We start from the raw sequence: 15,296 nt of genomic DNA on the forward strand, positions 1-15,296 counted from the left end.
TATTTTCCAAAAACCAAAATCTTGACCATTGAATTTGTGCACTTAACCTCACAATGATTTTCTCTCTAGAAAATTTTGTGCATGGAATATTGATGGACATGTGTGCCTATTTATAGGCAAGCATGGGAAACCCTAACTATGATGAGTTAGGACCATCCATAATTATTTTATGAAGGAGATACACTAATTTTCAACCAATGATAAAATGTCATGCATTAGCTTCTTCCTTCCTGACAGAGCTTTCAGACGCCAAATAGAGCTTTCTCTCACTGCAAAGCTTTCAGCTACCAAATAGAGATTTCCCTCACCAACACAACTTTCATTCTCCAAACAGAACTTTTCTCACCAACAGAGCTTTCATCCCCCAAACATAGATTTTACTCACTAGCAGAGCTTTCGACCGCCAAACAGAGCTTTTTATCACTAGCAGAGCTTTTAGCCGTCAAACAGATCTTTCTCTCACCAGCAGAGCTTTCAGCCACCAAATAGAGCTTTTACTCACCAGGAAAGCTTTTTTCCACCATTAGAGCTTTTTGGCACCAACAGAGCTTTCTACCACCAACAGCGCATTCACTCACAAGCAAAGCTTTCTGCCACCAATAAACCTTTCTCTGTCAAGACTTCACACCCCAACGATTGAACTCTCTTGGATTTCTGCATATTGATTTTTCTTGAGATTTCATGTTATTTGGCTTAATCTAATGAATCGCTTAGATCTATCTCCATAGATCCTTAATTTTTGCACGTATGTTACTTCTCTCATGTGTGTCATGGTGAAAAACTTGACAAGATATGTTAGAAAATTGTTTCCTATGAATTTTGTATTGTCTAAATACATTAAAAGGTTGATAATTGTGCTCCCACTAGCATTGACATATATATGGCTCATCTTCATTTCTCAAAATTCAAACTCTTTGAATTCTTTCATTGAAACAAGGATTCCAGTTACTCCTATTGGCTTTAACATACTTATGGTCTATGTTTGTTTCTCGTAATTCTCCTTGATATATGTCATTAAAACAAAGATTCCATTTTGCGAGATGCTTGTTTTAGTTCATAAATAAACTTCATAAGCTTACACATTCTTCATTACCCATCTTGGTTTGACTATGTTTTTGTTCACATCCATATTTATTATCTTCTTGAAGATGCACTAACACTTGCGGGTTTAAGGTCAAGTGTTTGATCAGCCAAGTTTCAAACTTACACGGATTGATTCTTGCTCCCCATGTCATCCTTCCATCTTGCACCCTTTTAGCGTCTATCATAGCTTCTGATAGTTCGCATACTATGACCAAGGTTCTAAATAATGTAAGGCGTGACTTGGAGACAATGTCAAGCCTTAAGCTTTTTTGAGTCGTAGCAAGCCACGTCGTTTGTAAAGCGTGACTTAAGGCGGAAATTTTGTATAGAATTAATAATTATATATATATATATATATATATATATATATATATATATATATATATATTCTATTATTATTCATTTTTATGTACATGTGTGACTTAAGGCTGCATTTTGTCAAAGCTTGGCGGAAAGTACAAGCCTTGGATCCATGGCGCACTATGATGGAGTTATGGCGAGCTTTTTAGAACATTGACTCTGACTGTTATCTACCAATGAATTATGTTCCTCAGTAATATAGATTCTATATAACTAGGCATATGACATCCTTTATCAATTTTGTTAGGGACAGTTGGAGGTATGTCAGTTTCCTTAAGAACTCCTTCAACCTTGAATTGAATGCTAGGACCAACTTTAGGTTCTTTATTGGTTGCCTCTTAAATCTTATCAAGATCAGTATAACTCTCACTAGCTCTTTTGGATATCATATCCCTCTCTATGAGGACTACCCTTTGAGCAACAAACATTTTCTTCTTAGAGGGTTTGTAAAATAGTTACCCAAAAGTCTTGATGGGATGTCCAACGAGATAACACATCTCTATTCTAAGACCTAGATTATCGAGCGCTTCACGAAGAACATAAGACTCATAATCGTAAATTTCCAAATGTGCTAGTGAGGGATAAAACCTTTCTCCACATCTTAGAGATTGTTTCAAAAACCTTATTAGTTGGTTCAAGACTAAGGACTCTTGCAACACTATTCTGGTACAATCCATGAACTGTTGGTAAGCATAGTACGAGTCATCAAGTACAAAATCAACTAACGAATTGTTTCTCTATCCAACTACACTTCTTTCAACATTGTTATGGGTGGAGAAAGCTCGTGAAACTCTTTCATAATTACTTAGATGATCGATAAAATTTTGACTAAGATGATCACTATCTCTATTGGATCTGAGTATCTTCTCCTTTTTCCCAGTTTATTCTTAACGTTTTTTTATGATAGTTTTGAACACCTTAAAGGTTACAGAATCATGTTCAAAGTTTTCCTTATCATATATTGTGGTTAATCTAGACGAAGGTCCATTGGTGTGAACTAATTCCAACAGATATTTGCATCACCAAGTGATGTAAATCTTATCTACCTTGATAAACAAGATTTACATTGAACATAAGACTTTTGGTCAAACAATTTCCAAAATCTGACCCAACTGTATACATGGTAATTCATCTCTTGTTTATGTATCCAAGATTATGATTCCACAAATACATTTGACCAAAACCTTTTAGATGTATTTGAATTAGTATGTATTTTGGATAATCTGAATGGACCATTAGTTAAAACTAATTCCTACAGATATCCATGTATCTTGAAAAATAAGGCTTGCATTTATCATTCGACTTGTGGTAAAATGAATTCCAAAATCCTATGCAACTAGATCTTTGGAGATTTAATTCTTATTTTCAAGAAAATGATTCCACAATATTGTATTTCATTCAAATATTCGAATCAATTTTTGAACTATTGTTACTATACTAGTTTCAAAGATTTCATGACTTTCTTTTCAACACATTAAATACGTTCTAAATAAGTCACAACAATCTTATGACATTTTTGTATAAACAGTTTTTGAATCATAAGACCATAGACTAAACATTTGGTAGAACAATATGTCCTTTGATCCTATGAATAGTAGCAAGGGCTAGTTATCCATGATTAAATTATATTCTCTATGTTTCAGTCTTCTTACTTCCTATTAATCACTTCACATTCTTGCAAATTTCAGTACTCGATCCTTAGTAACATACTTAAGGATTGGAAGTAATGTTTCAGTGGTATTATGAATTTGCATATCTGATTCTAGACTAAACATTATGAAATGAGTAGCCTTTTGATCCTAAGGATAGTAGAATGAGCTCGGTATCCTTGATCAAAGTCTTTTTTCTATGTTCCGGTCTCTCACAAATATGTTGGACATGAATGCTTTCTAAGTCCATTTTCTTGTTATGGAAATAAATAGCCTATCAGAACATGTCATAGAATTAGCCTTCTTTTTCCCTTGCCGTTTAAGGTTGGATTAGGTATTCCAACAATGATCTTCTTTTATCCATGGGCAATTGGCTTTTGTATTCTTGACACTGTTATTCATCATAACGAATATGGGAGTATATGAAGTTGAAGTTCTCATGAATGGACATGTTAGTTCCAAAAGGCCCTCAACATTTCATGTGTCACCTTTATAGATATTTCAAGTTCTCCATATCAAAATCAGAGTGAACTAATTATATGTGCATGTCAGGTAGTTGATTATGGTAACCATAGTCAACTCCTAACTTGATGAAATACCATTTTACTTCATTAGTATGCTTTATAACGGTTCTAACAATAGTGGTTGAAGGAACCTAAGGAAGAGCTTTATCTAAGACATGATCTTTTTGTTCATCTATGAGAACTTTTCCCAAACTAGGTGGTGAGGGTAGTAAGCCAAAGGGCTTTTAACAAACCGGCCTCATTCAAAATCGAAGAGGCCTCCTTAAACCTCTCTTATAGCATTATATTGGGTGAGCTTAGTCATTGTTCGACGATAACGTTTATGTTAAACATGTGAGGACATATGTTTGTAATAATCTTTTGTACATATAGTAATCAGTCATACTATGTAATAAATTTAAACCTTTTAAATTTATATCCTCATCCTTTTAAATATTTAAATTTAATTATCTTATAAAACAATATTTAAAGTTTTTATTAAATATTCTTATTTAAATAATATTCAATTTATGAGGTAAATCAGTTTAGATATTTTATGTATGCTAATTTAAATTCTCTTATCTAAATAATATTTAAGATTTTCATTCAATTTAAATATTCAGGTTTATATCTTATTTAAATAATATTTTAAATTTGATAGAAATTATCAAAACTTTGAACATAACAAAAATTAAAAATCAGAACCCAAAATGTGTCGCATCCAAAGGGAACGTTTTGTATTCTTCGAAGTTTTAGTTGTTCATGTTTCCTGATTTTATCGGCAGTGCATATAATCTAAAACCTAAATGCTCTGATACCATTGATACCATTGTTGGTTTTTTAATACATATGTACACATAAGATTAACGGAACGGAATAATCAAAACAACCATGTACATGCAACTCTTGCAATGGATGAAGGACCCAAAGGAAAATTCCTCTCATATAGTCAAACCCAATACTCCAATAAGCAAAACAAGGAAACCCAAAAAAGGGGTAGGTCGATAATTCTATAACCCTAGAGAGGGGGTTATAATTTTCGAACCCATGGAGATATAAAAGAGAAGGAGAACGAAATTTAGTGGAAAAACTGGTCTAGTGTTTGATCTCTAGCACCCTATTTATAGTCAGTTGGTGAATCCTTAAGCTAATCAGATTCTTAAGGATAATCCTTATCCTTATCAATACCTACCTTATTCTAAGATAAAGCTCCTAGAAATCGTCCACCTCCTCTTCCAAGAGGCTTCTAGAATATTTCAATTAATCTCAAAGATTTAATGAATATTCATGTCTTTTAACTAATTAAAACTATTTAACTAATTACCAAAATAATTTCTAATTAATTTATTAATTCATAATAAATTAAGAACTTATTTTTCTCAATTTATTTATTCTTAATTGTGTCATGAGTTCAACACAAAAGGACCATATTATTATTTATAAATATTACCAATAATTAATGGTCTTGGACACTATCTCCAACACCGTCTTCCCATTGCGACACATCAGCCAAATGTCATCTTAAGTTATATAGGATATAAATGAGTAAATTACAAAATTCATCATATTGCATGTTTAGTCTAACTTTTAGTCAAATTTGCAGGTTCATTTCAACTTTTAAATAGTTGATAGGCTGATAACGGTGGCTTCTAAATCTTGCGAGTTTATATAAAATGACTATCTTACTCTTATTTAATTAAGTGTGGCTTTTTTATCCAAATAATTAAAATTGATTATTTAAATATAATAGCCCACCCACTTCATCCCTAATCTATTTTCATCTCTTTATTTGGTTTCCTTCTCTATAACGACCATCCCCAACCAAAAAACACTTCATCCCTAATCTATTTTTATCTCTTTATTTGGTCTCTTTTTCTCTATAACCACCATCCCCATCCAGAAAACTTTGGTGACCGCCTACCCCCTCCTTGAACTTCCATAACTTGTTTATATGTAGACTTAGCAATGGAATGAATTTTGAGAGAATCAACATTGATCCACACTCTTTTAACAAATTTCAAATATGATCCAAACCCGCTCTAAAACTTACAGGGTTTTAAATAATCAAACTCTTACCCTTATTGATATCCAGCTCATTTACAATATTAAGATTACACGATTATTATGCATTTTATAAAGTATTGTCCATAAAGTATAATATGAAGTCAATGATGACATTTTGTACATATATAAGCAAATATTTTATTATTTAATATCCAATCCTCATCGATAAAATCAGATGTTAAGCTAATGTATCCAATATTTTGATGATCAAATATCAAATATCAGTTGTAAGAGGAACCCTACCATGTAATGTTTCAAGATATTTATATAGCTTCTCTTTTTGTTTTTATGGACAAAGAAGTATATCAGACTTAACAGTATTTCTACAATGAAGATGAAACTTTGGTCGAAGGAAGTTCATAAATTGCTCAAAATATTCATGTTGTAAATGGATAGTTGTTCTTGATCCCCATCTTTATTTAATGTGGGATGAAACAACAAAAACATGTTGGGTTTTATTCAAAAATCGGTTTCAAAAGCACAAAGATGTCAAAAGCAGCATTTAAAATTTGAATAACATAAAACTATTTTATTCTCACCAAATTATTGTTTTGCATTAACATGAAAGATTAACACAATCATAAAAAAAATAATAACATTTCTAGCCTTTGGTTCATTTTGGGAGATTGATTGTTGAAGAAGTCGGCATAACAAGATCTACTCTAGAGACATTCACCAATAATAACTAAGAGACTTGAATGCTAGTTCTTCTTGCAACAAAAAAAACTCTTAAGCCTTTAAGATAAAAGACAAATTTTTTCTTAAAAGAGAAAATGAAAATATCACATTTTCTTCTTACTTTGTCTTAACTAATTAAGAGAGAAGATCACAAAGAGAGATAGGGATAAAAGCCTTTTAAGCTCAAATCATTATCCAATGTCTTCAAGACACACCATGTCTCTGGTACCCTTTGTTTTATTTTTTAGTCCAAAAAAAATATACATAGCATATATCATATCTTATGATATATTTTGATGCTTAACATCGAAAATTAACATTCTTATAATATAGATAATTTCCAATTAATTACAAAAGATATAAATATTTATTAAAAATCAAATTCTTATAAATAATATATTTATGTTAACTTGTTATTGATATGACCCATATAATCATATGTCATTTTAAAATATTTTTTTAAACATACAAAACTTTCAATACATAAACAATGCATTTCATTTGAAACATTTTATCTGATAATAAAAAAAATAATCCGTCTCAAAAAGTATTTAGGCATCATGAATATCATAAAATAAATATAACTTGACATTTGCCACAATACAACTATGATAAAGCATTGACCAAAAAAACAATTGATTTCTTAGATAAAAACTTGAAATTCCAACAATACAACCATGATAACAAGCCTATAGTGTTACAACTTACAAGCCAAAGATTAAACCAAAAAAAAAAGTCTTCAAATCTTCAAAATCCAACTTTCCTTTTTCTAAGACATTTATCAGAAACTATGTTGAACAGGCGGCCAGTGGCGGAAGAGGGAGGAGAAACGGCGGCATGTTTGTGGTGATTTGGAAGATGATATATGCAATTAAAGCAATCTTACAATAATGGTTGTTTAAGTATGTTATGATTGATGTACTTTAAGTAATGCTTGGTAGAACATGTCAATGAATTGGTTATCCTGCACAAACAAAACAATTGAATTCAAAATATACCTTTTTTTTTATTACTTTCTATTGCATTTGTGTTTCCATTTCTATTACCTTTTTTAATACTCATTCATGCGAATCAAAGGTTTTTTTTTTTTTTTTGCATTTCCCAATAAAGTGTTTTCTTTTAAACTTGATGGACTCAATGGGAATACGAATTAATCTTGTAAAACATTAAACTATATGCGTTTGTGTTTTTTTATTTAATACAAAAAGAACTTATAGAAAAAATAGTGCCAAAAGCACTTGTAATTTCACCTTTTCATTGATTTAGCCACTTAACTTTTTCTATAGTGATTATAAACCATTACAATCTTAACAATTTTAAATGGGAAATCTCCCATAAAGTCTCAATATTTTGAGTCAGTTTACGATTTAATCCCAACTTTTATTTTTTGAACAAAACAAGTCCCGATTATTTTATATTTTACTCAAATTAACGAAAAAAATCCTTTTTTTAACAGAAAATGATAGATTATCAGGACTTTTCTGTTCAAAAAATAAATGTTGGGATTAAACCGTAAACTAACACAAAATATTGGGACTTTATCGGATATTTCCCTTTTTAAATTATTAAAGAAAGAAAAAACATTTTTCCCATTATTGATTTAGCCACTCAACTATTAGTTTTTCTCTATGATTATACTAACAATTCAACAGCTAAATCAATAACAATAAAAATAATAATAATAAAACACTGTCAAAATCTAAAAATATATTTAAAAAAAAAAAAGGTTTAAGATAGAAATTGATACCTGTGAAAGCATTACAAGTGCATCTCGAACTTTTTCCCTGGTCAGCGGTCCATAAAACGGGGCGGAATTGGAAGTCGGAGTCAGTGATGGCGGTGGAGTGGGAGGCGGAAACGGTTGAAGCAACGGGATTCCAACGTTTCTTTGTACATTGAGAGGCGGTTGAAGGGCGGAAACAGGGACAGATGAAGAAGGTTGTCTCATTAATGGTGAAGGTGAAGGCGCAGAAGAAGAAGGTGTGAAGAAAGAAAGAGGTTTTATAAGATTAGTTACATGGTTGTTGTTGGTGTTATTGTTGACAGGGTGGTCGGAATTGGAGTTGTCAGATGAGGGATTCTGTAATGGTGGTGGTGGTGGTGGTGGATTGTTTGGAATGGGGGAAGGGGTGTCACGAGATGGTAATGGAATTGGTGTGGAATTGTGGTAAGTCGGAATGGAATTGACTACTTGATTTGGAGGATTGTGTCCCAAATTCATAGCCGTCTGTAATGGAATCGCAATTTATAATTTTAATATTTTTTTTGTTTATAAGAATAATAGTTTCTATTTCTAAAACTAACTTTAACCGGTTAAAATAGTTTTTTTTCTTTTTTACATGAATATAACTATGAAATATACCTTTTATAATAATCTTATTCAGGTTTCGGGTTTTCATGAGTGTTTACTATGTTTAAATTTGTTAATTTAATAAATAAAAATCTTATTAATTAAAAATTTAAAAAGAAACTTCAAATAAGGGTTGACAGATTCATACACTAAAGAAGTTGACAAATGAAGAATCCTCGGGTACATCGGTTGACCGAGTGTTGGTCAAACCTGGTTCCAATGGTCCTTCAATTACAGCAGATGTAGGTACAGCTTCAAGTTCCTCAAATTCACTACACAATTAAATATAAATAAAAATTGATAATGACAGATGGATTAATTATAGTATAAAGTTTGATATAAAATTATATGATAGATGAAAATGGTATTAAGTATTAAGTATTAACTACCTTTTGTTCACCTTCTGCTTGGGGGGAACCTTTGAATATGCGCCAAGTATCCTGTAAAAAAAGAAATTATTATACATATATATATATATATATATATATATATATATATATATATATATATATATATGTCAACTTAAGACCATAGCAAGCATACATGGATTAGGAATTATCAAAAGCATCAAATTGTGTAGAATCTTGAAAACTAATTCACAAATGCAAATCTGTTTTCTGGGGTTTCTTTTGGATTTTATGTTTTAATTTGGTTTGTTGAGATCTGAAGGAAACATGTAAGGTGTTTGATGAAATGCCTCAGAGAGATCTTGTTGCCAAATATACATCAATTGCGTAAAAATGATTATGATTATGTTTGTGAATATGCTTCTAAATAAACTAACCATTGTTTAGTACAAAGTCTTTACTCGCAGAAGGGTAATATGGTCATTTACTCACATTTAGACAGTTCATCTGGTGTGAAAAGGAAACATTCTTTATGTATACACACTTACTCTAGATAGAATTATTTATCCACTAATGGAAATAAAACTAATGCAGAAAAAACGACTTAAAAGATAAAGTCAAGGAGAAAGAGGCTTTTCCCATTAAGTCCTAACTTTTTTAAAACAATCTTTAATTTATTTATTTATAGAAAATTAATATAAATACCTGGTAAATAAATTTGCAACATCTTCACACTCACGTGAATTGTAGAACCAAATTCCATTGACTTCTTGAGCAGCATTTCGATACAACAAATATGGAATTTGAAGTTCAAATTCAAAATCTCCTAGCAGATTTTCCACAAGGTTTTCTGCCAATTATCAATAAACATGCCAAAGAATATAAAACTTTATAAAATACAAATTTATAACTCAATGAAATACAAAACATAACATTAAAGGAAGCATGCCTGTATTTCGCCTATTCATTACTATAAACTGGAACCTTGGTTGAGTGTTCCTACACTTACAGCAAAAGATATAACATATTAAAAAAAAATTTAAAAATCATCTCTTTCTGTGATTTAATATCACAAGGATAACAGTTTGATACTTGATTCTGTTCACTTATGAAATATAATATCATAGTCATGTCATTATAAAAGGAAATGTAATTAAAAAGATACTATTATTTGAATTAACAACCACCTCTTAACAACAAAGAGAGACCCTTCAACATCCTTGCGACTCTGAGAAACAAAAGAAGAAGAAAAAAATAAGAAATGAAGCTCAAAAACATTTGGGGAATTCATTTCAAGTGCATAATTTATTTAGGAAATAAGATGAATTATGTGAGCAGATTATTTCAAGTCTAAAGTAGAAGGATTATATTGTAACACCCAAAATTCTTGTTAAGAATACCCAACTTAAGTTAAGTCCATGTTAAATGTTTTACATGTATATATGTTTGGAACTTAGATGATCCTTTTGTATATCCCCTAAATGGTATGAAAAGTACACCACTTATACAGTTGTAAGTAACCTTATATTGTGTCATTTAGCTATAATTATTTGGCAAAAACAATGATAAGGGGGAAGTGAACAAATGTCTCCCTTATTATAAAACATCTTCAAGATACTTTTGGAGCTATCAAGAGTGGATTATAAACTTTCAACAATGAAACAGTAGGATTGAAGAAGTAAGACTTGTATCATTCAAATGGAAATATAAGCTAACGATTTCAGAGAAGAATCCTAAATCAAAGGGTTCTTCTTGCCCAAGGTTCAAAATTAAAATAAGGGAAAAAATAAAAATGATAACACGAGATCTACCTAACTAAATAATATTCCCAAGTAGAAGTGGAGAATATGTAGATGTCATAAGATTTGAGAATGTTCTTTGATTGCACTTGTTTACAAGATATCAACTTTCGGTTGATCATGCGAAAATGTATTTTGGTACCTATATTTAACAATTGAAAGAGGATAACTTCTAGAATACTTCAACTTCACAGTGTGTGTGTGTGTGTTCAATCACAGTTCTATGTTATTAGAAGTGGCATCAGTTAATCAAAAACGCTCAAAATTCAAAAAATAGATAAACCCTTACGCTAATCAGCAAAAAATTACGAATTTATTCCAAAAACTAACGATTTGGACTTGGGAACGTAATCAACTATCGGAAAAGCAAAAAAAAGAGGGAAAGAAGAGAACAAACCCATTGATTTAGGTCGACGTTGAACTCGTAGAAGGTGACGTGAGCGGCAGTGATCAAGATCTCTTCGATATAAGGATCCATCCTCTGAAGGACAGTAAGATTAAGGATCTTTGTACTGTTTTGATCGAGATTGGGCATTAATTTCCCACTTTGGGCCATTTTTAATCGATGATTGATTTGAGAGCAATTAATCGGACTACTCTCCCTGAAACCCTAAACCCAGCTGGGAGATACAGCGAGTGTTGGTCTGTGTTTATGATCGAGTCGATTTGGCCTCTCTCTCTCTCCCTCAGCTGAAAGAAAAGGACGAGTTTTTGCCTATATCTATGCTTTTGAGGCTTCCAGTAACTTTTAATGGTTTATTATTGGCGCTAAAGAATCCCTTCTTTGCAAAATTGCACTAAATAGTTCCCTCTTTGCAATATTGTAATGTTTAGATCATCTCCGATGTAGTTTTTTTTTAGAGGTTGTCATCGTCTCATCGACATACCTACGTCTGCATTGTTCGCTAGAAGTTGGTTTATATGTATTTATATTTAACAAATTTATATATATTTATATTTAACAAATTTATATATATTTATATTTAACAAATTTACAAATATAATTAATAAATTTTGTTAGTTTAGTTAATTTGTTCAATTTGTTTAGATTTAGGGGGTGTTTGGATATGGAAAAAAGAGCGTGCTTATTGCTTATTGTTTATTTCCACCACAATAAGTTAAGTTTAAGTGTTTTGATATGAATCCTTAAAAATCAGCTTATTGCGGTAGGAATAAACTAAATAAATTGATTTTAATAATGTTTATTGTTTATTCCCACCGCAAATAAATTAATAAACAATAAGCTAATAAGCTGTATTCTAATTTATCTAAACACCGAATGTGCAAACCTCTAAGTATAGTGTTGATGTGGAGGGTAGGGGTGAGCATGGTGTGGTTCGGTGCGGTTTTTGTATAAAATCACAACCGCAACCGTAAATTGCGGTTTTTTAAAGCCAAAAACCGAAAATTGTGGTTTTGATTCGGTTCGGTTTTGCGGTTATTTCGGTGCGGTTTCGGTTTTTAAACACAAAATGAGGTGGTGCGGTTTTTCGGTTAAAAGGGTGTGGTTTTTCATGTTCAAAACAAAAATTTTAGTCGACTTTCATTTATTTTAAGATTTTCATTGCAAATAAATCACAATTTTGGTCCAATTTTATTCTTTCAAGTTGCATTTTATTAAGCGGAGTTGTACCGAAATTGAATTTTCCGAGCTTACGAGAAAAGAGTCCAGCCGAGCATATTTCATTTCATTCAAACAATTAACAATATGTTTAACACTTACTAACAACCATTTACACACCAAAAACTAAAGTAAAGGACGAATAAGTGAGAAACGAATTGATTCATTTTTTTGGAGTCTCGCTTTGTCAATGAAAGATGCGCATTCCTTCGATTAGCTAGTTTATTTTTATTAATTAAATATAATTATTATAAATATTTAAATAATATATTAAATTATGCGGTTTGCGGTTATTTCGGTTAATTTGGTGCAGTTATTAAACATAAAACCGAACCGCACCACAATTTTTCGGTTTTTCAAAATAAAAACCGCACCATCGGTTTTTGTTTCGGTTTCGGTTATTCGGCTTCGGTTTATGCGGTGATTTCGGTTTTTTTGGGTTTCGGTTCGGTTTCTGCTCACCCCTAGTGGAGGGGCTAGTGTAGGTTAGGTGACATGGATACCATTTTGAAAATTTTCACATGGTTACCAAATTCAAAATTTTGATCGTAGATAAAAATATATTTTAATTTTTTTTTCACCAATTTACTTATAAATATATGACCTCATTCTTATAAACTATACATTGTCTTTTCAAACCACACTCATGTATTTCTCATTTCCAACTTCTTTTCTCTAATGAGAGAGAACAACTCAAACAAACCACCACTCAATCGAAATTCAAACGCTTCTACATGCGAAAAAATTGATCCGTCTAAACACAACACTTCTATCGTCCATGTAATACAAGTCGTATTTGATGAATTCCTTAAATAATTGTAACTTTACGAGCTTACTCCAAGGCTCTCTGTAAAATTCTTTTCAACAAAATTTTTTTCAATAAAACACATTTTAATAGCCAACCCTTTAGCAGAATTTTTTCCAACAACAACCATTTCAACCAAATTCATTTCATAAAACAACCATTTCAAGCAAAACCCTTCAATCATCCCAAGAAGATGCGGTATCGGACTATCGATACCGGAAACTTAACCAACTGAAATAACTGAAGACCTTAAAGGAAAAAAAGGCAAATAAACAAACAGAACGCAATAAGATCATAAAACATGGACCCGAGACAAAGAAGTCATGTTAGCGCGTGCTTAGATATCCACCTTGATGTCCACAAACCACCAAACTCACGGTGGTTTTGTGAATGGGCTGTGGATCATTTCATGTGACTGCGGGCATGGAAAATTATCGGAATAAGGACGGCCTTATCGGAAGATGACGAGACAAGAAAACAAAGGTTACAAAGTTGAATGGCATTTACAACAATCTTTTCACTCAATATAAAAGCGAAAAGAAATGATTTTGATACTTTCAATATTTGCTAGAATAATATTGGCGCGAAAATAGTGGGAAAATGTTTACCCATCTCAAAGCATGGGGCTATGAAAAACGCCGCGAAAAGTGAACTTACTTCAAAGACTCTTTCGCAAACAGGCGAATCAAAACGGTCTAGAACATTAGAATCGAATGACTACATGGTAACTTTGGATGCCTGGTACCCAGTTGACCTCAACGATGATACCGAAAAGATAATGGCGAAACAACTGCTTCGAAGTCTGGTTGGATGGGATAAAGGGAAGCGAGCTGCCTCATATTCGGGGAAAAACTCAACGAATCAAATGACTTACAATTATTTAAGGAAAAATTTGGTGAACACCTTGAAATACAAAAAAAAATGACTTTCAAGCGTGACCAACAAATTTTAATTGGTATGCAAGTATCGGTACTCTTAAAAAATTATGTCAAGGGTGAGGACCTCGAAACGATGCGTAACATCCAAAAATTTCGATAAAAATTTTCATTTTCAAATCATTGAGTTCACACAATATTTGTTCCAAAATCAGTCATAATTAAATGTGTCACTAGCATCAAAGTAAAAAAAACAATCATCAATGCAGAAAATATTGGGGCATAATGTGCAGTCAAGTCAGGCACTTCCTTTTGGAACTAGAAGTACCTGAAAATGTTTAAACCACAAAACTGTATGTAACATCCTGTTTCGAAAAGTTTTTTAATTCGAGGTTATGGACAATAAATGGATCAATTAAAGGCCTTGGAATTCAAGGGAATATGGTTTAGACCCTATCAGATGTTGGTAATATTGGTTATGTGATCTAAGCCCTTAGCTGTGTTTTGGAGTTAAAGGGTAAAATAGAAAAAGTGATGTTTTAGACTTCCTTCATAGATTACGGTTTTTAGTTCGACATGTGTTAAGCTAAAATTAGCTAGATAGAAGTGTGGGGAGCGTCAATACATTCTTGTGGATATAAAGACGCTGAAAATAGAGTTAAAATGAAGAAGTTGTGGTTATTTGAAGTTGAGGTGGGTTTGGGTGAAAATCGTCGCCACGGAGTAGGGATCAGATTCCATGGTGTGGCAGTCTATCAGGCTCAAACCCATGATTTTAGGTTTTTAATGTATTTAAGCATAAGGTTCTGCATTTTTGGGCGTTTTAGCAGTCTCCACCACCTCTAGGACCCCTTGGGAGAAACCTTAGTCTCCACCTTCAATATTTGAGCTTCTCCTCTCTCCTCTCTCTTCTTTTACATACATTGTATGTTTTTTGATGAAGTTTAAAGATCAAGAAGTTTCTTTTGGTTGAAAGGAATGATGCTTCAAGTTTGGATCCATCAAAGACACCACATTACTAAACTATTGTAAGTATAAAGTTCCAATATTGTTATCTAGTTCATTAGATCTTGTCATTTGGGGTTTTTTTTTGGCACTTTTGGTCTATTTTATGAGTGATCTTGGATTTGAGTGGACTCCAACATATTTTTATTAGTTTGGA

General features: G+C 31.9%; 1 protein-coding gene across 1 annotated transcript; it reads right to left on the bottom strand.

Annotated features, from left to right (window-relative positions):
- Nucleotides 1–6,956: 6,956 nt before the first annotated feature.
- Nucleotides 6,957–11,539, bottom strand: LOC145058346 (mRNA-decapping enzyme-like protein). Its single transcript, XM_079006265.1, has 8 exons — nucleotides 11,231–11,539; nucleotides 10,222–10,262; nucleotides 9,984–10,033; nucleotides 9,740–9,884; nucleotides 9,077–9,127; nucleotides 8,836–8,959; nucleotides 8,085–8,564; nucleotides 6,957–7,301 (listed from the first exon to the last, which is right to left on the bottom strand). The coding sequence occupies exons 1-8, from the start codon at nucleotides 11,387–11,389 to the stop codon at nucleotides 7,245–7,247; spliced, it is 1,107 nt and encodes a 368-aa protein (XP_078862391.1). The 5' UTR covers nucleotides 11,390–11,539; the 3' UTR covers nucleotides 6,957–7,244.
- Between the last annotated feature and the right edge of the window lie 3,757 nt (nucleotides 11,540–15,296).

Source organism: Lactuca serriola, chromosome 6 (assembly GCF_051521515.1).
Source record: "Lactuca serriola cultivar US96UC23 chromosome 6, Lser_US96UC23_V15, whole genome shotgun sequence".
NCBI classification, from domain to species: Eukaryota; Viridiplantae; Streptophyta; class Magnoliopsida; order Asterales; family Asteraceae; genus Lactuca; species Lactuca serriola.